Raw genomic sequence first — 24,431 nt, 5'->3', positions numbered from 1 at the left:
AGCTACTACATGTCATCAGCTCTTCCTCATCATCATCAACGTCCTGCAGAATGTCTCCAGAACACGTGTTACCGCTACAGGAAGATGTCCGGGCTCTGGAGCTGCAGAGGACTGAGGGTAGCTGGGGAGGACTGAGGGTAGCTGGGGAGGACTGAGGGTAGCTGGGGAGGACTGAGGGTAGCTGGGGAGGACTGAGGGTAGCTGGGGAGGACTGAGGGTAGCTGGGGAGGACTGAGGGGTAGCTGGGGAGGACTGAGGGTAGCTGGGGAGGACTGAGGGTAGCTGGGGAGGACTGAGGGTAGCTGGGGAGGACTGAGGGTAGCTGCAGAGGACTGAGGGTAGCTGGGGAGGACTGAGGGTAGCTGCGGAGGACTGAGGGTAGCTGCAGAGGACTGAGGGTAGCTGGGGAGGACTGAGGGTAGCTGGGGAGGACTGAGGGTAGCTGGGGAGGACTGAGGGTAGCTGGGGAGGACTGAGGGTAGCTGGGGAGGACTGAGGGTAGCTGAGAGGACTGAGGGTAGCTGCAGAGGACTGAGGGTAGCTGGAGGACTGAGGGTAGCTGCAGAGGACTGAGGGTAGCTGCGGAGGACTGAGGGTAGCTGGGGAGGACTGAGGGTAGCTGCAGAGGACTGAGGGTAGCTGCAGAGGACTGAGGGTAGCTGGGAGGACTGAGGGTAGCTGCAGAGGACTGAGGGTAGCTGGGAGGACGAGGGTAGCTGCAGAGGACTGAGGGTAGCTGCAGAGGACTGAGGGTAGCTGGGGAGACTGAGGGTAGCTGCAGAGGACTGAGGGTAGCTGCAGAGGACTGAGGGTAGCTGGGGAGGACTGAGGGTAGCTGCAGAGGACTGAGGGTAGCTGCAGAGGACTGAGGGTAGCTGGGGAGGACTGAGGGTAGCTGGGAGGACTGAGGGTAGCTGCAGAGGACTGAGGGTAGCTGCAGAGGACTGAGGGTAGCTGGGAGGACTGAGGTAGCTGGGAGGACTGAGGGTAGCTGGGGAGGACTGAGGGTAGCTGGGGAGGACTGAGGCCCTGTCCACACGAGAGTTTGGATTTAATATGACCGAAGTTTGAAAAATAAAACTCCGTCCACACGGTGAACACAGGTGGACAACCGTGTATAACTGCGTACTCACGGGCAGAGCTGGAACCCAGCAACCGATACATTAGTACAATGTAATACAATGCCAAAGCAGTAGGCGGCGATGTTGTTCAGACATGAAGGCCATTTCAACCAATCAGAAAGACTGAACGCTCACTAAACTTCCTGTTGGGTCGCGATCTGCCATTATTAACTGAAGAAGAAGAAGTAACGTTACCGATATGAAATGGATGTAAACGTTATTTAACAGATTGCAGAATGGGTACAATACAATACGGCTCAATACAAACAATTGTTAAGGGGATGCAGTCTGGACTGGGTTCCTTATAAGTTATAACAATAATTTGACAACACATGAGTTTAGTTTAGCTGCAGCTACATGTTTACTCTGAGCGTCAACAGACATCAGTCGATCACAACACTCTTCAACACAGACGATACGTTTTGAACAAAAGTTTGTTACTTCATTTTCATATAACGCTACTTGGGACAGCTCTGCTGTAAACACTGGTGTAGTTGGCTCTGCTCTAATCTCTCTACCCCGCGGTCTGCCGTGAACATGGGGAATAATTGCGACAGCTCTGCTGTAAACACTGGGAATAACCTCGGTTGCTATGCCCACACGCAACTGCAAAACCGCACAACTCCACCCTGGCCACCGGTTTCAAAAGACCGCGGTTGCAGTGTAGCAAATCCCCGGTTGTGTGTGGCCGAACAGTGCAACTGCGCACATACAATCACGGTTACATTAAACCCAGCGTTCGTGTGGACGGGGCCTGAGGGTAGCTGGGGAGGACTGAGGGTAGCTGCACGAGCCTTTACACCCAACATACCACACTGATGACATAACAGCTTAATGACATTTAAGAATTTACTGGAGGGGGGGGGGGGAGGATAAAAGCAACACGCTCCCCTCTTGTAAAGAGAACCAGCAGAACAGCGGAAGTGGGAAGATTGTTAGCAGATAACAAATGACTCCAACATGCTTGTCTCTCTCTCTCTCTCTCTCTCTCTCTCTCTCGGAGTGCAGAGAGCAAACAGTTATTGTTTTGTTAAATCGCAATATAAATCACCAATAAAATCAGGAAAATAGTGTCCCCGCTTCCTCCGCCTTGATGTCTCAACTAACAAACGTGATTCATACAAACAATGTTGAGCCTCTTATGAGTTCGTCAAGCCACTGGTACTGAGTCAACAATGTGTCCGAAGGAGGGAATCAAAGCTCTACACTACTGAACCCTCTCTCTCTCTCTCTCTCTCTACACTACTGAACCCTCTCTCTCTCTCTCTCTCTCTACACTACTGAACCCTCTCTCTCTCTCTCTCTCTACACTACTGAACCCTCTCTCTCTCTCTCTACACTACTGAACCCTCTCTCTCTCTCTCTCTCTCTCTACACTACTGAACCCTCTCTCTCTCTCTCTCTCTACACTACTGAACCCTCTCTCTCTCTCTCTACACTACTGAACTCTCTCTCTCTCTCTCTACACTACTGAACCCTCTCTCTCTCTCTCTACACTACTGAACTCTCTCTCTCTCTCTCTCTACACTACTGAACCCTCTCTCTCTCTCTCTACACTACTGAACCCTCTCTCTCTCTCTCTACACTACTGAACCCTCTCTCTCTCTCTACACTACTGAACTCTCTCTCTCTCTCTCTCTACATTACTGAACTCTCTCTCTCTCTACACTACTGAACTCTCTCTCTCTCTACACTACTGAACTCTCTCTCTCTCTCTACATTACTGAACTCTCTCTCTCTCTACACTACTGAACTCTCTCTCTACACTACTGAACTCTCTCTCTCTACACTACTGAACTCTCTCTATCTCTCTACACTACTGAACTCTCTCTCTCTCTCTACACTACTGAACTCTCTCTCTCTCTCTCTCTCTCTACACTACTGAACTCTCTCTCTCTCTACACTACTGAACTCTCTCTCTCTCTCTCTCTCTCTCTCTCTCTCTACACTACTGAACTCTCTCTCTCTCTACACTACTGAACTCTCTCTCTCTCTCTCTCTCTCTCTACACTACTGAACTCTCTCTCTCTCTACACTACTGAACTCTCTCTCTCTCTCTCTCTCTACACTACTGAACTCTCTCTCTCTCTCTACACTACTGAACTCTCTCTCTCTCTCTACACTACTGAACCCTCTCTCTCTCTACACTACTGAACTCTCTCTCTCTCTCTCTCTACACTACTGAACCCTCTCTCTCTCTACACTACTGAACTCTCTCTCTCTCTCTACACTACTGAACCCTCTCTCTCTCTCTACACTACTGAACCCTCTCTCTCTCTACACTACTGAACCCTCTCTCTCTCTACACTACTGAACTCTCTCTCTCTCTCTACACTATTAAACCCTCTCTCTCTCTCGCTCTCTCTCTCTACACTACTGAACTCTCTCTCTCTACACTATTAAACCCTCTCTCTCTCTCTCTCTCTCTCTCTCGCTCTCTCTCTCTACACTACTGAACTCTCTCTACACTACTGAACCCTCTCTCTCTCTCTACACTACTGAACCCTCTCTCTCTCTACACTACTGAACTCTCTCTCTCTCTCTACACTATTAAACCCTCTCTCTCTCTCGCTCTCTCTCTCTACACTACTGAACTCTCTCTCTCTACACTATTAAACCCTCTCTCTCTCTCTCTCTCGCTCTCTCTCTCTACACTACTGAACTCTCTCTACACTACTGAACACCATCTCTCTCTCCCTCGCTACACTACTGAACACCATCTCTCTCTCCCTCGCTACACTACTGAACACCATCTCTCTCTCCCTCACTACACTACTGAACACCATCTCTCTCTCCCTCGCTACACTACTGAACACCATCTCTCTCTCCCTCGCTACACTACTGAACACCATCTCTCTCTCCCTCACTACACTACTGAACACCATCTCTCTCTCCCTCACTACACTACTGAACACCATCTCTCTCTCCCTCACTACACTACTGAACACCATCTCTCTCTCCCTCACTACACTACTGAACACCATCTCTCTCTCCCTCACTACACTACTGAACACCATCTCTCTCTCCCTCACTACACTACTGAACACCATCTCTCTCTCCCTCACTACACTACTGAACACCATCTCTCTCTCCCTCGCTACACTACTGAACACCATCTCTCTCTCCCTCACTACACTACTGAACACTATCTCTCTCTCGCTCTCTCTCTCTCTCTCTCTCTCCCTCCCCCTCCCTCTCTCTCTCCCTCTCGCTCTCTCTCTCTCCCTCTCTCTCTCCCTCTCTCTCTCCCTCCCTCTCTCCCTCCCTCCCTCTCCCTCTCTCCCTCACTACACTACTGAACACTATCTCTCTCTCCCTCACTACACTACTGAACACTATATATCTCTCTCTCTCCCTCTCGCTCTCTCCCTCCCTCACTACACTACTGAACACTATCTCTCTCTCTCGCTCCCTCTCGCTCTCTCTCTCTCTCTCTCCCTCTCTCTCTCTCCCTCTCTCTCTCCCTCCCTCTCTCCCTCCCTCCCTCTCCCTCTCTCCCTATCTCTCTCTCCCTCTCTCCCTCACTACACTACTGAACACTATCTCTCTCTCCCTCACTACACTACTGAACACTATATATCTCTCTCTCTCCCTCTCGCTCTCTCCCTCCCTCACTACACTACTGAACACTATATATATCTCTCTCTCTCTCCCTCTCGCTCTCTCCCTCCCTCACTACACTACTGAACACTATATATCTCTCTCTCTCTCTCTCTCTCTCTCTCTCTCTCTCTCTCTCTCTCTCTCTCTCTCTCTCTCCACAGAGCCCCAGATCAATTAGCAGAGCCAAACAAACCGTGTCTCATACTTTGACACCGCCGCTATTTCTGGACCAACTCCTCTTACATGGTTCAGCCTCGTGGACAGAAACTCTCCGGTTACTAAAGAGACCGGACAACATCCACACCGGGCAAAACCAAAACACACGCCGACGGGCAGCGGGTCCGTCCGTCACGACCCCCGTCGCGGAGACATCTCGTTGAAATAACTTTACCCTTTCATCGGCTGCGGTGACACACAATTTCCCCCGCGGTCGCGAGTTAAAATCCACTTCCGAGGACGAGGGCACGGAACAAGCTGCGGCTAAACAAACATCATCCTTTCTTCTTCTTTCACTCTCTCAACTCCCCCCTCCTCTTGCTCTCTCTCTCTCCTCTATCTATCTATCTATCCATGTGTTGCAGGCTCCGTGACAGCTGCTATGGGGTGAAGGAAGGTGGAGAGGAGGGTGGGGAGGGGGCTGGGGAGGGGGCTGGGGAGGGGGGTGGAGTGTATGGAGTGGTGAGAGAAAATGAAAATACCTTCTTCTCATTCTTGTCGTCCATAGGTATGCGAGCCGCGCCGGGGATCCCTTCGCCCAGTAGGAAGCCCAGCCTGGTCATCAGCTCCTGGGTGGCGGGGGAGGAGCTTGCCGGTTGGCTCTCCGCTCGAAGCTCTGGGAGGAAGAGAGAGAAATTACTCAACGTGAGAGAGAGATACAAAAATTCCCCCCTCTCTCTCTGCTCCCTCTGAACGGACCAGTGACTGTCTCTGCCGGCCCCTCGCTCGCTCGCTCTCTTTCTCTCTCTCTCTCGCTCGCTCTCTCTCTCTGCTCTGCTACGCTACGCTGCAACTACACTCCTGTTCAGCTGCCAGGGTTGTGTGTGTGTGTGTGTCTGTGCAGATCCAGAGAGAGAGAGAGAGAGAGAAAGAGAGAGAGAGAGGGTGAGGGAAGTGGAGGGGGAGATAGTGTGGAGATAGGGCCTGTGTGTGAGAGAGAGAGAGAAAGAGAGAGAGAGGGGGAGAGAGAGATATTGTGAGTGTGAGTGAGTGAGTGAGTGAGTGAGTGAGTGAGTGAGTGAGTGAGTGAGTGAGTGAGTGAGTGAGTGAGTGAGTGAGTGTGTATTAGGGCTCTCACACGATTTAAATTTGTTCAATTAAAACATTTATTGCACACCTAAACATAACATGTATCAAAGTGCTCGACTTAAACCTAAACATAACATGTATCAAAGTGCTCGACTTAAATAAACATAACATGTATCAAAGTGCTCGACTTAAACCTAAACATAACATACAAGTGCTTGACTTAAACTCAAAAGTCTCTTGTAACATAAAGGGTAATTCAAGGCTATTGTCATCTTTTATTTTAGAACACCTAATCAAAGTGATTAAATGCTGCTGAGCAGAAAGAAACTATAATGTAAAGTTTATGAATAAACATGGTGTTGATGCTTCAGCAGTTCAGAGTGAAAACGAGTGCTTCAGAATGTAGTGTGGTCTAATGTTAGTCTGGGTTACTATGGTAACGAGGTCTGTATACACATGGTGGGAATGGACGCCGAGTGAGGCAGAGAGAGAGGAGAGAACACTGACGGATGTTGAACTAATAGCGTGTTTTGCTTTACATCGTGTAATCGATACTGAACCAAAACGATTCTACCTTTCATCTCCAGATTTAGGCCACAGTCAGTAAATTGTGAACCATGACATGAAGGTATCTTTTATCTTAACCTGCTGTAAGTTTTTAGTTTTTTGTCATCCGTATCCGATGCATTATGACAGGAATATATCAAAGGAGGCTTATTCAATTAATTCATATGATGATGATAATGAATTTTGAAGGAGACAACTGTTGCCAAGGAATGTAGTTCACCTTAAATCACTGCTCAGTGACATTCATCCACTCTCTCTGTGCTCATCTTCCCTCCATAGCTAAAGGGAAAGTCTTCTTTAATGGGGGTTGTCTGGGGGAGAACTGCAGTAGGGTGCTTTGTGAACCGGCATCTCGGATTATCGTTCGTTTGGGTACCTCCAATATAAAAGATGAATGTCAGCCGTCGGTATATTGTTACACTCGGGTGCCTCTCTCTCCACATCCAGCACAGGTCATATCATAACCAGACCTCTCTCCACATCCAGCACAGGTCATATCATAACCAGACCTCTCTCCACATCCAGCACAGGTCATATCATAACCAGACCTCTCTCCACATCCAGCACAGGTCATATCATAACCAGACCTCTCTCCACATCCAGCACAGGTCATATCATAACCAGACCTCTCTCCACATCCAGCACAGGTCATATCATAACCAGACCTCTCTGCACATCCAGCACAGGTCATATCATAACCAGACCTCTCTGCACATCCAGCACAGGTCATATCATAACCAGACCTCTCTCCACATCCAGCACAGGTCATATCATAACCAGACCTCTCTGCACATCCAGCACAGGTCATATCATAACCAGACCTCTCTCCACATCCAGCACAGGTCATATCATAACCAGACCTCTCTCCACATCCAGCACAGGTCATATCATAACCAGACCTCTCTGCACATCCAGCACAGGTCATATCATAACCAGACCTCTCTCCACATCCAGCACAGGTCATATCATAACCAGACCTCTCTCCACATCCAGCACAGGTCATATCATAACCAGACCTCTCTGCACATCCAGCACAGGTCATATCATAACCAGACCTCTCTGCACATCCAGCACAGGTCATATCATAACCAGACCTCTCTGCACATCCAGCACAGGTCATATCATAACCAGACCTCTCTGCACATCCAGCACAGGTCATATCATAACCAGACCTCTCTCCACATCCAGCACAGGTCATATCATAACCAGACCTCTCTGCACATCCAGCACAGGTCATATCATAACCAGACCTCTCTCCACATCCAGCACAGGTCATATCATAACCAGAGGGCAGCTAATGTTGCTACTACTAATGGGAGACCACAGCGCTGGTGCAGGGAGAGTTTAACCAAATGCAACAGTCTCAACAGTTTATTTTATAAAAATATGAGAACAAATAAACAGTGCAAACAATATAACTAACTCAGTTATAAACGGTGTAAACAAAGGTGCAGATGAGGGTCTGTGTGCCCTATCGGTTATATTATACATTAGAATACATTTAAATCTGAATATGTACTATGAGTAAGAGTGAAAGTAAACACAGTTTGGCTCCTGCAGCATCTCCAGTGCCAATGGGCATTCTGCCCCGTTGACAGCTGTCACTCACAGAGCCTGTTGACAGCTGTCACTCACAGAGCCTGTTTACAGCTGTCACTCACAGAGCCTGTTGACAGCTGTCACTCACAGAGCCTGTTGACAGCTGTCACTCACAGAGCCTGTTGACAGCTGTCACTCACAGAGCTTGTGAATATCAATGAGCAGCCACTCTGCTGTAGCTTAGACTGCCATCTGTATCCTCTCTGTCTCTCTCTCTGTATCCTCCCTGTCTCTCTCTCTATCCTCTCTCTCTATCCTCTCTGTATCTCTCTCTATCTTCTCTCTCTATCCTCTCTGTATATCTCTCTATCCTCTCTCTCTATCCTCTGTCTCTATCCTCTGTCTCTATCCTCTGTCTCTATCCTCTCTCTCTATCCTCTCTGTATCTCTCTCTATCTTCTCTCTCTATCCTCTCTGTATCTCTCTCTATCCTCTGTCTCTATCCTCTGTCTCTATCCTCTGTCTCTATCCTCTGTCTCTATCCTATCTCTGTATCCTCTCTCTCTATCCTCTCTCTGTATCCTCTCTGTATCATCTATCTCTATCCTCTGTCTCTATCCTCTGTCTCTATCCTCTGTCTCTATCCTCTGTCTCTATCCTCTGTCTCTATCCTCTCTCTGTATCCTCTCTCTCTATCCTCTCTCTCTATCCTCTCTCTGTATCCTCTCTGTATCATCTATCTCTATCCTCTGTCTCTATCATCTCTCTGTATCCTCTGTCTCTATCCTCTGTCTCTATCCTCTGTCTCTATCCTCTCTCTGTATCCTCTCTCTGTATCCTCTCTCTCTATCCTCTCTCTGTATCCTCTCTGTATCATCTATCCTCTGTCTCTATCCTCTGTCTCTATCCTCTGTCTCTATCCTCTGTCTCTATCCTCTGTCTCTATCCTCTGTCTCTATCCTCTCTCTGTATCCTCTCTCTCTATCCTCTCTCTGTATCCTCTCTGTATCATCTATCTCTATCCTCTCTCTCTATCATCTCTCTGTATCCTCTGTCTCTATCCTCTCTCTCTATCCTCTCTATCCTCTCTCTCTATACTCTCTCTCTATCCTCTCTATCCTCTCTCTATCCTCTATATCCTCTCTCTCTATCATCTCTCTCTCTATCCTCTCTCAAGCCTTGCTGCCAAGTAAAACATACGTATGTCTCTGTCCATACAAGATGAGGTCACATACTGATGGGTCAACAGTGAAGCCACAGTACAGGTGTGTGTGTGTGTGTGTGTGTGTGTGTGTGTGTGTGTGTGTGTGTGTGTGTGTGTGTGTGTGTGTGTGTGTGTGTAGGGGGGTTGTCTTGCTGTATTCCACCTAATAATAATAATAACTTCATTTTATATAGCACCTTTCAAAAGACCCAAGGTCGCTTTACATAGGGGAGAAAAAATAACAAAGTAACAAACATAGTGGACAGACACAACATATATCCTCTCTGTCTCTGCATATAATCCTTCTATATACCCACTTATACACCTGCATATAACTCTATTATAGCAGGTACAATAATACTGTATACACATATACTCAGTTAATTATATGGTTGTTGACACTGCTTATTTTAATCTTTAACTTTTCTACAGTACTATAATTGTATGACCTGTAATATGTATTATATCTTCTACTATTACCATGTACCTGTAACTCCCCTCCCCCCCACGCTGCTATGATGTCTGTACACATAAAATCCTTTTTACATATCTGTAGATAGTACATATCCCTTACCTACTCTTACTAATATCAGCAAGTAGCCTAAATGTAGAGGAACCATGGTAACTGAGTGGATCAAAACATCCTGAGAGAGGAGAGAGGAGAGAGAGAGAGATACAGAGAGAGAGATAAAAATAGGAGAGTGAGGAGAGAAAGAAAGAGAGGAGAGAGAGTGAGGAGAGAGAGGAGAGAGGGATAAAGAGAGAGATGGAGAGAGTGAGAGATAGAGAGAGAGAGAGGGATAAAGAGAGAGCGGAAGAGAGAGAAAGCAAGAGAGAGGAGAGAGGGATAAAGAGAGAGGGATAAAGAGAGAGGGATAAAGAGAGAGGGAGAGAGAGAAAGAGAGAGAGGGATAAAGAGAGAGCGGGAGAGAGAGAAAGCAAGAGATAGGAGAGAGGGATAAAGAGAGAGGGATAAAGAGAGAGGGATAAAGAGAGAGGGAGAGAGAGAAAGAGGAGAGAGAGAGATAAAGAGAGAGAAGAGAGAGATAAAGAGAGATAAAGAGAGAGGCATAGTAAGTTATTATACTGTGCTCCATCAGCGCCCCCCGCCCCCCCCCCCCTCACAGTTATTAATAATGCTGGCAGTCCATCTGATTAAATACTAACCCGTCCGGCAGCATAATGTACTGCCAAGGCCTAATGAAGTCCAAAACTAAAACGCCACCGCACACATGCACACACAGGCACAAAAGCCACATACACATCATATCATAGGCACACAAGTGCACACACACACACACACGCGCGCGCGCGCATAGCGGTACACAAACTAATTTCATCAGCATACAAGTGCACACACGTAGACACATGTACACACAGAAACACATACATACACACCATTATCATCAGTGCATGCACACGCACACACACCATCACACACACGCACACATACATCATAGGCACAGAAGCACACACACAGAGACACAATCAGTATTCATGACAGGGGCGACAGCAGGGGACAGCTCAGCTGTGTGTGAAAAATGCATTTTATTCAAATACCAGGAACTAGGCAATCTCTGTTGATTTGTATTTGATCCCTTTTGTTTGCTTTGTCCCTTTGGGTGTAAACTCTCCCCTGGGTCCACATCGATTACCACAGTCGTTACCTCTCTTCTGTATCCTCTTTTTCCTCTCTCTATCCTCTCTATACTCTCTCTTTCCTCTCAGTCTACTCTCTCCATCCTCTCAGTCTCCTCTCTCCATCTCCTCTCTCCATCCTCTATGTATCGTCTCTCTATCCTCCCTATCCTCTATCTTTCTTCTCGCTCTATCATCTCTCTTTCCTCTCTGTATCCTCTCTCTTTCCCCTCTGTATCCTCTCTCTATCCTCTGTATCCTCTCTCTATCCTCTGTATCCTCTCTCTATCCTCTGTATCCTCTCTCTCTATCCTCTGTATCTTCTCTCTGTATCCTCTCTCTAGATCATCTCTGAATCCTCTCTTTCCTCTCTGTATGATCTCTCTATCCTTTCTGTATGCAGACAGACATTCCTTCCTTTACTGTCAGACTAGTTGCAGTGCCCGTTCAGACCGTGGCCCCTTGGAGGGGGAGCTGACTGCTTGGCCCCTGGAAGTGTTGTTTCAAGTTTCAAGTTTCAAGTTTCTTTAATAGTTGTCATACAAGTACAGTACAAGTACAGAATACTTTTATACAAAATGCTTCTTACTGTTACGCTCCAGAGACTGTGCTAGACAAGATAAGTATGAAATAAAATAAAGTAGCATGTAAAAAGAAGTAAAAATAGAGGTCCCAGTGTTCAGTATAGACATATGTACAATGTTCGATGCAGACTAGAAGTAACTGAGTTACCATACAATATACAATATACTATGCAATGTACTAATATACAATACTATATAGTGCAAAGCAGAAATGGGATGAGGTACAATTTACAGTAAGGTGTACGAGTTGTAGTGCAAATCCTTTATCAATCAATATAAAGTGTGTTTAGGTGATCTAAAGTGTGGAGAGTGGGTGCTGCAGTGTGTTGTTTGTTTAAAGTGAGTATGTGCGTGTGGATGTGTGTGCTGTGTGCATTTGATGGTTGTTGCATAGTGTTTATTGTTCGTTGAGCAACCTGATGGCCTGGGGATAGAAGCTTCTTCTGAGTCTTCTGTGTTCAAAATGTGCCCCGTTTGGAGCGTGAAACGTAAAGTTTGTTGTTACAGCGCCAGATGGCACCGAATTAGACACGGCACTAAGTGTAGGGCTGTCGCGGTATGACATTTTCCCACCGTGGTTGTGTGTGTGGCTAATCACCGCTAAGCCTCCGGGAGCCAGCTGGACCCTGTCTGATATTGCAACGCCTCAATACCGCCGCCTGGTGGATTTCGGGCAAGTTACACTCCACTCTAAACCGGAAGTGGTGCTCGGTGCATCGGGGAAAAAGCTCCGCCAGAGATATGTTGTTACGTGGATCAATATACACACCTCGAGTGCATTGGATCGCTTTCGAGACGCAAGAATCAATATGCTTTCGGCGTTTATTGTGTCATACAAACGGAAAATCGATCTAGCAGATCGACGTCAAATAATTGGAATTTTTTTTCTCCAGACGCATCGGCCAGAGGTAAGAGGAATCTAACGTTATTTCCAGCTCAATTGTCCATTTATTTCATTGCAATCTGTCCGATCAACGTATGGTGTCTTACTAAAGAAAGCCGTTAGTGACAATCAAGGAATCATAAACGACCCCCCCCCCCCTTTCCTTCACGCATGATGGAGCATAATGTATAGCGATCATATGCATTTAAACATTTTAATATAGCATGTATAGGGACAAAAACGCCAATCGATAATGTATAATACGCGTCAGGGCCTATAGCGCTCGTTCTAGGAATTACTGCTATACAGTCTAAAAACATACTTATATTCTCGACGGTACTAACACGACAATGTATGAATGGAAAAATATAACGTTCCCACATCCGGAACGATAGATACCCATAGTAATGTCGATATTAGGGATGTCCCGATCCGATCACGTGATCGGGATCGGCGTCGATCACGTGCTTTTCAGAGGATCGGGGATCGGGAAAAAATAATAATAAAAATCGGCAGTCAAAAAAAGAAAAATTTTATTCAACAAACATGACCATGTCCACGTCTTAAACTCATACGGAGGCCTTAGTTTTGGTTTTAAATTACATATAATATATCATCATTAATGTATTTATTGTCACACAGAGCAGAATAATTGTCCACAACAAACACATTCCCCTTTAATTTACACCGTTGCAACAAACACATCCCCTTTAATTTAGACCGGCTACACGCTACACGCTCCACATCACAACAACAGTACAACACGTCGCTCCCGAAACACGGTTAATATCCACTGACTTGAGCAGCTAGACTTAATGTCAGAGGTTTGGAACTAAGCATTTTAAAATAGAAAGTCAAGCCAGTTGCAATGTTTGCAAGGAGGACAGGCTGGAGGCGAAGTTTTCAGACTAACTTTTCACCTGGAGGATAACGTGACTGAGGATTATCGTCGGCGTTTCAGACCAGAATGGACCATTACGTAAGTCGAACACTGAATGTATACTAATGTGCAAACATATATTGAAACTTTTAATATTTCTCATATGAAGCAGAAGCACATTTCTCAGGGTGAATGTAATAACAAAAGCCTCCACGCTCGCGCCCCGGACTATAGGCAACAGATGGGCTTGTCTCGCTCTGCCAGTTTCTGACAAAAGTGCGTCAAAATGGATTACTAATGTGAAAGATCGGATCGGAAACGATCGGATCGATAGATATTTAAAATCACATGATCGGGATCGGATCTGGAGCAAAAAAAGGCGATCGGGACATCCCTAGTCGATATAGCTATAATATTTAAAAAGTTATAGCCCTGCAAAGAAGGTGAGCCACTCCATAGGCTTACAGCACTGGCAGAGAGTGGTACAGATGGGCATACTGCATGGCACCCAATGTGTTAAGACATGCACGTTTACCCGCGATTGTGATTAGACAAAAATTCGAAGGTCACATTCTGAAATGTGCTAAAAGTAGATTAGGGTGTTGCCGCTTCTTTAACACTATGCCGTCCGAGAACGAGTATATACGTGTTTAGAAAAAGAGCGTTGTGGACCAGAGCCACGAGTATATACTTGACGAGTTGTTATTGTTTTATTCCATATTTATAGCGCTTCTTAGGTACCTGATCCACTACCAGCATCTTTTCACATATTTGATTTTCGAAACATGCAGTACCGGCCATACCCGCTTAGGGGCGTCATCGCTCCACTGCAGTATCATTGTGAATTAAATTTTTTTTTTAAAAGTACATTTCTGTGGGCGGATCATAGTTCCTTGATCCCAGCCGAACATCCTCCATCTTGGATCAGCTTGGCGAGCGGTTTTTTCAGCGTGGAATAATGGGATTTATGATTAGCCAATGTGCATATCGATCTACCAGAATCCGATGACTGGTGAGGAAATGCTGCCGGCGATCACATGGCCTGACGGTAGGATAATATTACCCCAAATTACAGCTGGATTGGACATTGTTTTATAACGTAACGTGATCGGTCAATGAAAATGCTATATTGAACGCACACTGTATTGCGGATCAATAATAGTAATCGGTGTTCCCCGCTGCCCCCATTTCATCCATAGATGCTCTGTAATAGTCCGGATGCTACGCAGTTTGTTTTATTTCATTCGTATATATACAGCAGAAATGGCGTTTGATATAACGGCGCCAACGTTTAGCCTATTATCTAGCTTTTTTTTTAACGTCAGTGAATTTGAATGCACATACATAGCTAGTTAAATATCACAACTCGTGTCATTGTTCATCATTGGGGGAAACTAGCCAATAGCTAACGTTATAGATAGCTAGCATATATAGCTAACGTTATAGATTGCAAACAAAGCTAACGTTAATATCCAGTTGACATTACAGATCATAATAGCTATAATAACGTTAACGAAGTGAGCATAGGGGTTAGGGAAACGTTGATGTAGTCCCGAGTGTAGCGGGGACGGTAGAGAGAGGCAGCACTTGATTTGCGTGTGACGTTAGTCAATAACATTGAGCAAGTTACATGACCGGCACTTCGGCTCGGGAGGGTTAGAACGCTCCCCTGTAGCCTACTCCACTACGCTTCAGATTAATACAGGAAAAGGTAACATTTGGGGCTCGAGTCCGGGATATGAAAATAAATCCTGATTTCATCTGTGAGTTGTAAACTGTATGGAAACGTGAAGTTAGCTCATGCTACTGGAAAACGGACGCCTCGTCATTAAATGAACCGAGTTAAAAATGATGACACCCCTTTTTTTTACCACGGTTGTCGCGGTTGTCTGTTCTCCATCCGCGGGTGCCTTGACACACAGCGGGATTGTGGTGATGCGGTTACCGCGACAGCCCTAACTAAGTGTGAAGTCGATCGGAAGAACAGGTCCTGAGATATGCGTATGGTTCTTTGTTATAGCGCCACCGTCCGAATGGCACTAAATTCGACACTGCACTCCCATGGTTACTCAGCAATACACCTGTCGAGCGTGAAGTCGATCTGGCAAACGGTTCTTAAGACACGCAAGCCACAGTCAACCCCTGCACAAGTCAACCCCTGCACAAGTCAATCCCTGCACAAGTCAACCCCTGCACAAGTCAACCCCTGCACAAGTCAACCCCTGCACAAGTCAACCCCCTTTATGAGAATGACTGATGATGATGAAGCCTCCCTGATAGAAAAACAAACATTTGTAACTTAACCCGTTCACTGCCACACGACAGAAGGTTAACCCTTTACTATCACACAACTGACGGTCGCCGGCGTATTGTCGGTGTATTGTCGCAGTGAAAGGGTTAACCGTTTGGTAGTGCAGCGGTGAAAGGGTTAAGGGAGATGATCGCAGACTTGACTCCATCGGTTTATAGCGGAGCTCAGTTAACCGTTAATAATCAATTAGCCTAAGAATTAAACAGCCACAATCTGCATCCCTCATAGAAAATAAAAAGATAAGAGATTCTAGCTCAAGCTGGCAGGTATGTTCAACCAGGTCACGTGAGTCAACAGTGTTGAGGAGCAGGAATTACAAAATATCTCATTACTCTCCTCCTCTTCCTCCTCCTCCTCGCCAGGCCTCTCCTTGCCCTCTAACTGATTTCATTTCATATTCATTTCTCTGCACTCAGCGCTCCACCGCCTCCCCTGCAGCCATTAGCACAGTAAAAGACTGATGCACCCCCTCTCCCCCTCCCCCTCGTTCTCCAGTCCACAATGTTTTGAGTAGCAGAGTGGAGGGGAGGTGTGTGAGAACGCTGCCCATCGCTGCTTGTAGTTCAAGCCAGTTCCTCCCCCCCTTTCTGAGAGCCAGCCAATCAGCCAGTCAGCCAGCCAGCCAGCCAGCCAGGCAGCCAGGCGATCCAGCCAGCGATCCAGCCAGGCAGCCAGCCAGTCAGCCAGTCAGCCAGTCAGCCAGCCAGCGATCCAGCCAGCGATCCAGCCAGGCAGCCAGCGATCCAGCCAGTCAGCCAGCCAGGCAGCCAGCGATCCAGCCAGGCAGCCAGCGATCCAGCCAGCCAGCCAGCCAGCCAATCAGCCAGCCAGCCAGCCAGCCAGCCAGCCAGCCAGCCAGCCAGCCAGCCAGGCAGCCAGCCAGCGATCCAGCCAGCCAGTCAGTCAGCCAGCCAGCCAGCCAGCCAGCCAGCCAGCCAGGCAGCCAGGCAACCAGCCAATCAGCGATCCAGCCAGGCAGCCAGCGATCCAGCCAGCCAGTCAGCCAGCCAGTCAGCCAGCCAGGCAGGCAGCCAGCCAGCCAGCCAGCCAGCCAGCCAGGCAGCCAGCGATCCAGCCAGCCAATCAGCCAGCCAGTCAGCGGGCCAGGCAGCCAACAGACATCTGTTCCGTCTTTAACGTCTACACGAGTTGTTAACAGGTGGCCTTTCCTTGCCCCAGTCAACATTAAACATGCAGCCTTCAGAGATGTGGGGCGAGGCTGTGAGAATGTGAGCAGAACAGCTCTGGTGTGAACATGAAGAGAACAGCTCTGGTGTGAACGTGAGGAGAACAGCTCTGGTGTGAACGTGAGCTGAACAGCTCTGGTGTGAACGTGAAGAGAACAGCTCTGGTGTGAACGTGAGGAGAACAGCTCTGGTGTGAACGTGAGGAGAACAGCTCTGGTGTGAACGTGAGGAGAACAGCTCTGGTGTGAACGTGAGCTGAACAGCTCTGGTGTGAACGTGAGGAGAACAGCTCTGGTGTGAACGTGAGGAGAACAGCTCTGGTGTGAACGTGAGGAGAACAGCTCTGGTGTGAACGTGAGGAGAACAGCTCTGGTGTGAACGTGAGGAGAACAGCTCTGGTGTGAACGTGAGGAGAACAGCTCTGTGTGAACGTGAAGAGAACAGCTCTGGTGTGAACGTGAAGAGAACAGCTCTGGTGTGAACGTGAGGAGAACAGCTCTGGTGTGAACGTGAGGAGAACAGCTCTGGTGTGAACGTGAGGAGAACAGCTCTGGTGTGAACGTGAGGAGAACAGCTCTGGTGTGAACGTGAGCTGAACAGCTCTGGTGTGAACGTGAGCTGAACAGCTCTGGTGTGAACGTGAGGAGAACAGCTCTGGTGTGAACGTGAGGAGAACAGCTCTGGTGTGAACGTGAGGAGAACAGCTCTGGTGTGAACGTGAGGAGAACAGCTCTGGTGTGAACGTGAGGAGAACAGCTCTGTGTGAACGTGAAGAGAACAGCTCTGGTGTGAACGTGAAGAGAACAGCTCTGGTGTGAACGTGAGGAGAACAGCTCTGGTGTGAACGTGAGGAGAACAGCTCTGGTGTGAACGTGAGGAGAACAGCTCTGGTGTGAACGTGAGCAGAACAGCTCTGGTGTGAACGTGAGGAGAACAGCTCTGGTGTGAACGTGAAGAGAACAGCTCTGGTGTGAACGTGAGCTGAACAGCTCTGGTGTGAACGTGAGCAGAACAGCTCTGGTGTGAACGTGAGCTGAACAGCTCTGGTGTGAACGTGAGGAGAACAGCTCTGGTGTGAACGTGAGGAGAACAGCTCTGGTGTGAACGTGAGGAGAACAGCTCTGTGTGAACGTGAAGAGAACAGCTCTGGTGTGAACGTGAAGAGAACAGCTCTGGTGTGAACGTGAGGAGAACAGCTCTGGTGTGAACGTGAGAACAGCTCTGGTGTGAACGTGAGGAGAACAGCTCTGGTGTGAACGTGAGCAGAACAGCTCTGGTGTGAACGTGAGGAGAACAGCTCTGGTGTGAACGTGAAGAGAACAGCTCTGGTGTGAACGTGAGGAGAACAGCTCTGGTGTGAACGTGAGGAGAACAGCTCTGGTGTGAACGTGAGCTGAACAGCTCTGGTGTGAACGTGAGGAGAACAGCTCTGGTGTGAACGTGAGGAGAACAGCTCTGGTGTGAACGTGAAGAGAACAGCTCTGGTGTGAACGTGAGCTGAACAGCTCTGGTGTGAACGTGAGGAGAACAGCTCTGGTGTGAACGTGAGCAGAACAGCTCTGGTGTGAACGTGAGGAGAACAGCTCTGGTGTGAACGTGAGGAGAACAGCTCTGGTGTGAACGTGAGGAGAACAGCTCTGGTGTGAACGTGAGGAGAACAGCTCTGGTGTGAACGTGAGGAGAACAGCTCTGGTGTGAACGTGAGGAGAACAGCTCTGGTGTGAACGTGAGGAGAACAGCTCTGGTGTGAACGTGAAGAGAACAGCTCTGGTGTGAACGTGAGGAGAACAGCTCTGGTGTGAACATGAGGAGAACAGCTCTGGTGTGAACGTGAGGAGAACAGCTCTGGTGTGAACGTGAAGAGAACAGCTCTGGTGTGAACGTGAGGAAAACAGCTCTGGTGTGAACGTGAGCTGAACAGCTCTGGTGTGAACGTGAAGAGAACAGCTCTGGTGTGAACGTGAAGAGAACAGCTCTGGTGTGAACGTGAGCTGAACAGCTCTGGTGTGAACGTGAGGAGAACAGCTCTGGTGTGAACGTGAGCAGAACAGCTCTGGTGTGAACGTGAGGAGAACAGCTCTGGTGTGAACGTGAGGAGAACAGCTCTGGTGTGAACGTGAGGAGAACAGCTCTGGTGTGAACGTGAAGAGAACAGCTCTGGTGTGAACGTGAGGAGAACAGCTCTGGTGTGAACGTGAGGAGAACAGCTCTGGTGTGAACGTGAGGAGAACAGCTCTGGTGTGAACGTGAGCTGAACAGCTCTGGTGTGAACGTGAGGCGAACAGCTCTGGTGTGAACGTGAGCTGAACAGCTCTGGTGTGAACGTGAGCTGAACAGTTCTGGTGTGAACGTGAAGAGAACAGCTCTGGTGTGAACGTGAGGAGAACAGCTCTGGTGTGAACGTGAGGAGAACAGCTCTGGTGTGAACGTGAGCTGAACAGCTCTGGTGTGAACGTGAGGAGAACAGCTCTGGTGTGAACGTGAGCTGAACAGCTCTGGTGTGAACACGTGAAGAGAACAGCTCTGGTGTGAACGTGAGGAGAACAGCTCTGGTGTGAACGTGAGGAGAACAGCTCTGGTGTGAACGTGAGGAGAACAGCTCTGGTGTGAACGTGAGGAGAACAGCTCTGGTGTGAACGTGAGGAGAACAGCTCTGGTGTGAACGTGAGGAGAACAGCTCTGGTGTGAACGTGAGGAGAACAGCTCTGGTGTGAACGTGAGTAGAACAGCTCTGGTGTGAACGTGAGCTGAACAGCTCTGGTGTGAACGTGAGGAGAACAGCTCTGGTGTGAACGTGAGGAGAACAGCTCTGGTGTGAACATGAGGAGAACAGCTCTGGTGTGAACGTGAGGAGAACAGCTCTGGTGTGAACGTGAGGAGAACAGCTCTGGTGTGAACGTGAGCTGAACAGCTCTGGTGTGAACGTGAAGAGAACAGCTCTGGTGTGAACGTGAGCTGAACAGCTCTGGTGTGAACGTGAAGAGAACAGCTCTGGTGTGAACGTGAAGAGAACAGCTCTGGTGTGAACGTGAGCTGAACAGCTCTGGTGTGAACGTGAGGAGAACAGCTCTGGTGTGAACGTGAAGAGAACAGCTCTGGTGTGAACGTGAGCTGAACAGCTCTGGTGTGAACGTGAGGAGAACAGCTCTGGTGTGAATGTGAGGAGAACAGCTCTGGTGTGAACGTGAAGAAAACAGCTCTGGTGTGAACGTAAAGAGAACAGCTCTGGTGTGAACGTGAAGAGAACAGCTCTGGTGTGAACGTGAGGAGAACAGCTCTGGTGTGAACGTGAGCTGAACAGCTCTGGTGTGAACGTGAGGAGAACATCTCTGGTGTGAACGTGAGGAGAACAGCTCTGGTGTGAACGTGAGCAGAACAGCTCTGGTGTGAACGTGAGGAGAACAGCTCTGGTGTGAACGTGAGGAGAACAGCTCTGGTGTGAACGTGAGGAGAACAGCTCTGGTGTGAACGTGAGGAGAACAGCTCTGGTGTGAACGTGAGGAGAACAGCTCTGGTGTGAACGTGAGGAGAACAGCTCTGGTGTGAACGTGAGGAGAACAGCTCTGGTGTGAACGTGAAGAGAACAGCTCTGGTGTGAACGTGAGGAGAACAGCTCTGGTGTGAACGTGAGGAGGAAAACAGCTCTGGTGTGAACGTGAGGAGAACAGCTCTAGTGTGAACGTGAGGAGAACAGCTCTGGTGTGAACGTGAAGAGAACAGCTCTGGTGTGAACGTGAGGAGAACAGCTCTGGTGTGAACGTGAGCTGAACAGCTCTGGTGTGAACGTGAGCTGAACAGCTCTGGTGTGAACGTGAGGAGAACAGCTCTGGTGTGAACGTGAGGAGAACAGCTCTGGTGTGAACGTGAGGAGAACAGCTCTGGTGTGAACGTGAGGAGAACAGCTCTGGTGTGAACGTGAAGAGAACAGCTCTGGTGTGAACGTGAGGAGAACAGCTCTGGTGTGAACGTGAAGAGAACAGCTCTGGTGTGAACGTGAGCTGAACAGCTCTGGTGTGAACGTGAGGAGAACAGCTCTGGTGTGAACGTGAAGAGAACAGCTCTGGTGTGAACGTGAGCTGAACAGCTCTGGTGTGAACGTGAGGAGAACAGCTCTGGTGTGAACGTGAAGAGAACAGCTCTGGTGTGAACGTGAGCTGAACAGCTCTGGTGTGAACGTGAGGAGAACAGCTCTGGTGTGAACGTGAGCTGAACAGCTCTGGTGTGAACGTGAGGAGAACAGCTCTGGTGTGAACGTGAGGAGAACAGCTCTGGTGTGAACGTGAGGAGAACAGCTCTGGTGTGAACGTGAAGAGAACAGCTCTGGTGTGAACGTGAGGAGAACAGCTCTGGTGTGAACGTGAAGAGAACAGCTCTGGTGTGAACGTGAAGAGAACAGCTCTGGTGTGAATGTGAGCTGAACAGCTCTGGTGTGAACGTGAAGAGAACAGCTCTGGTGTGAACGTGAAGAGAACAGCTCTGGTGTGAACGTGAGGAGAACAGCTCTGGTGTGAACGTGAAGAGAACAGCTCTGGTGTGAACGTGAAGAGAACAGCTCTGGTGTGAATGTGAGCTGAACAGCTCTGGTGTGAACGTGAAGAGAACAGCTCTGGTGTGAATGTGAGCTGAACAGCTCTGGTTGCTTGAGGCTGCAGGGCAGTGACACGACACCAAGATCCTCTCAACCGTTTCAACAGCTGGAGCAGCTCTGTGTTCAGATCAGAAAAGCACTCGTATAGGAAAAGAGACGCAGGCGGTTTTTATGAAATGGAGCTAATGGAGCTAATTGCACATGTGACTGTTAAAAGAGAGAGGGTGGAATAAAGACGTGTGGTTGATTTGAGTCTGCAACAGTAAACACTATTTCTATAAACTTCTAAATGCGAGCAGCTGCTGCTACTGTGACCCCCGGTCTTAGCAATGGAGTAATATATACAATGGAATAAACCCCACAAATTAAAAAGTAAACCCCACAAATGATTGAATAAACACCACAAATGATTGAATAAACCCCACAAATGAATGTATAAACCCCACAAATGATTGAATAAACACCACAAATGATTGAATAAACCCCACAAATGAATGAATAAACCCTACAAATGTATAAATAATCCCCACAAATGTATGTATAAACCCCACACATGAATTAATAAACCCCACAAATGAATAACTAAGCCCCACAAATGAATGTATAACCCCCACAAATGAATGTATAAACCCCACAAATGATTGAATAAACCCCACAAATGAATAACTAACCCCCACAAATTAATGTATAACCCCCACAAATGAATGTATAAACCCCACAAATGAATGTATAAACCCCACAAATGAATGTATAAACCCCACAAATGATTTATCGAAAGGCATCAGTTATTCACAACAGAGTGAACCACTACCTCCCTCAGCCGTGCAGCCCCAGCCTCGGTTGCACTGTGTGGCGACTTGCAGACGGACTGGACAAGACTCACAGGTGGCAGCAGGACAGACCATGGTAACCGAAATTATGCTGATGAATTTCCATTCCCCTACGCAGAGAGTTGGACGACGTTCCACTTGCATTCCACTGTCAAAGACATCTCTGCCCCAAACAGGAAGCAAACTAACCGCTGCTTCCTATTCTTGTATTATTTCCCCTTAACTTATTGAATGAAATTAGGGATGCACCGAATGGGAAATTCTTGGCCGAAAACCGATACCGAAAATAGGAAACAGTTGGCCGAAAACCGAATGCCGAAAGGCCGAAAATGATTAATATAAATATATATATAATGTATTTCTTTTTTTTCAGCTACCTGATTATGACAAAAGACATGATTATGGCTAAACTTAACTTAAATAATATTAATAATCACTATTATGGGCCCATAAAACATTTATTCAGCACTTTTGAATGCATACATTAATTCCAGACTGACTGCTGAAAGATTGTACAATTTAAACATTTTCTCTTTGCATACAACAAAATGTGCATTAAAGTCAAGTGCATTTTCTTTTCTCTGTAGGATAACTACAACAAAGTGCATTCAGAACAAAGCCAAGGTGCTTTAAAACTGCATCACGATCTGCATAAAGACACACACACAAGACTGTTGTATTTACTACATCTCCCATGACTCTTAGCGGGGGATGACGTAGCTTACGAGAGATGGGTCAAAGAGGAATGGAAGCGTTAGCTAGCTTAACGCTAACGTTAGTTCAAAATGTTTTAACCGCGACAGGCATATAGTAATGGCGAGGATATAAAGCATGTTAAAGACGCATTTATTGGATGCGTTGCTCGCGGTCGCGGAGTTTACATAGAAACAGCGCGACTCCCAAGAGGAGTTAGTTATCACAGGCTGCAGAATGCAGGAAGAGCTGCCAAGCTGCTCACGTTACACGTTGCGCATTTTGATTACGTCATCACAACAACACTTTCGGTTACGAACGTTACGTATCCCTGTTCTTTGACATTCGGTGATATATTTTCGGTGCTAAAACCCTTTCGGCCGAAAGCCGAAAGAGCCTTTTTAACCATTTTTTTTGGGGACGAATTTTCAGTGCATCCCTAGAATAAATCATATTATATTATTGTTGCCTCCATATCTTTAGTCTCTTTTATGAATAAGAACCGAAGATTAGTTGAAAAAAGTTTTATAATTTACAGCCTTGTTTATTCACTGTACCCATGAACACGACGATGAACGCAGCCATAAGGTTTCCTTACGCAGAAAAGACATAGAACTATAGTCTGTTTATTTTTCTGAAAATGACATCACTGCATGACTCATAAATGGTCAGACAAGCTTAATTTTAGGTTATTGTGTATGCAACCAAAGAAAGGTTATAGCCACATTCTTCTTTCAAACTAATTTGGTCGTGGAATGTCCGGATTTGGTAGAAATTATCCCTCTTGGGCGGAGGTCTTTAGCAGGCTGTGGTGTACAGGCGTAGAGACAGCTCTGCGTAGGAATGTGATGGATTTCAGCAATGAAATATCAGTCTCCTATCTAGTGAGCTTGAAACCACTGTAGACAACGGCTTCCATTTAAAGCTCAGCTACCCTTCATCGGTTAAAAGGGGAAAATCACCCAGATTCAGTTCCAACATGTTATTCCCACAGCCCAGGAAAGCTGAATCAATATTTCTTAACATGAGCTACTCTCTCGTGAAGTAAGACTCAAACTTGTGATGTCATCAGGTAATTCATAATTATTATTAATAATAATTCACTTCAGAGTTTACACTGTTTATTTTTCTCAGATGTATATGTTCAGATCTAATCTATGACACCTGAATTTCCCCAAGGGGATCAATAAAGGAATATCTTATCTTAGAAAGTCTGGAGCTGTCCACTGATTTTGTGGACCCACGGAACATTCTCCTGGGTGTCTCTCAGTGTCATCTATACCATCATATACTCAAACATTCTCCTGAGTGTCTCTCAGTGTCATCTATACCATCATATACTCAAACATTCTCCTGGGTGTCTCTCAGTGTCATCTATACCATCATATACTCAGAACATTCTCCTGAGTGTCTCTCAGTGTCATCTATACCATCACATACTCAGAACATTCTCCTGGGTGTCTCTCAGTGTCATCTATACCATCATATACTCAGAACATTCTACTGAGTGTCTCTCAGTCATCTATACCATCATATACTCAGAACATTCTCCTGGGTG

At 47.2% G+C, this 24,431-nt stretch overlaps 1 protein-coding gene across 1 annotated transcript in view; it reads right to left on the bottom strand.

Annotated features, from left to right (window-relative positions):
* Positions 1-24,431, bottom strand: part of tanc1b (tetratricopeptide repeat, ankyrin repeat and coiled-coil containing 1b) — a gene marked incomplete at its 5' end in the record, with an annotated part of 277,345 nt that overhangs the window by 240,899 nt on the left and 12,015 nt on the right. Inside the window, 2 exons of the mRNA XM_084311419.1 lie at positions 66-1,029; positions 5,423-5,556. Of these exons, the coding sequence (XP_084167545.1) occupies positions 66-1,029; positions 5,423-5,556 (1,098 nt within the window). The remainder of the gene's footprint in view (positions 1-65; positions 1,030-5,422; positions 5,557-24,431) is intronic.

Source organism: Notolepis coatsorum (assembly GCF_963971535.1).
Source record: "Notolepis coatsorum genome assembly, chromosome: 3".
NCBI classification, from domain to species: Eukaryota; Metazoa; Chordata; class Actinopteri; order Aulopiformes; family Paralepididae; genus Notolepis; species Notolepis coatsorum.
Note: the sequence above shows the minus strand (reverse complement) of the source record. Positions and strands in the feature narration are given on the sequence as shown.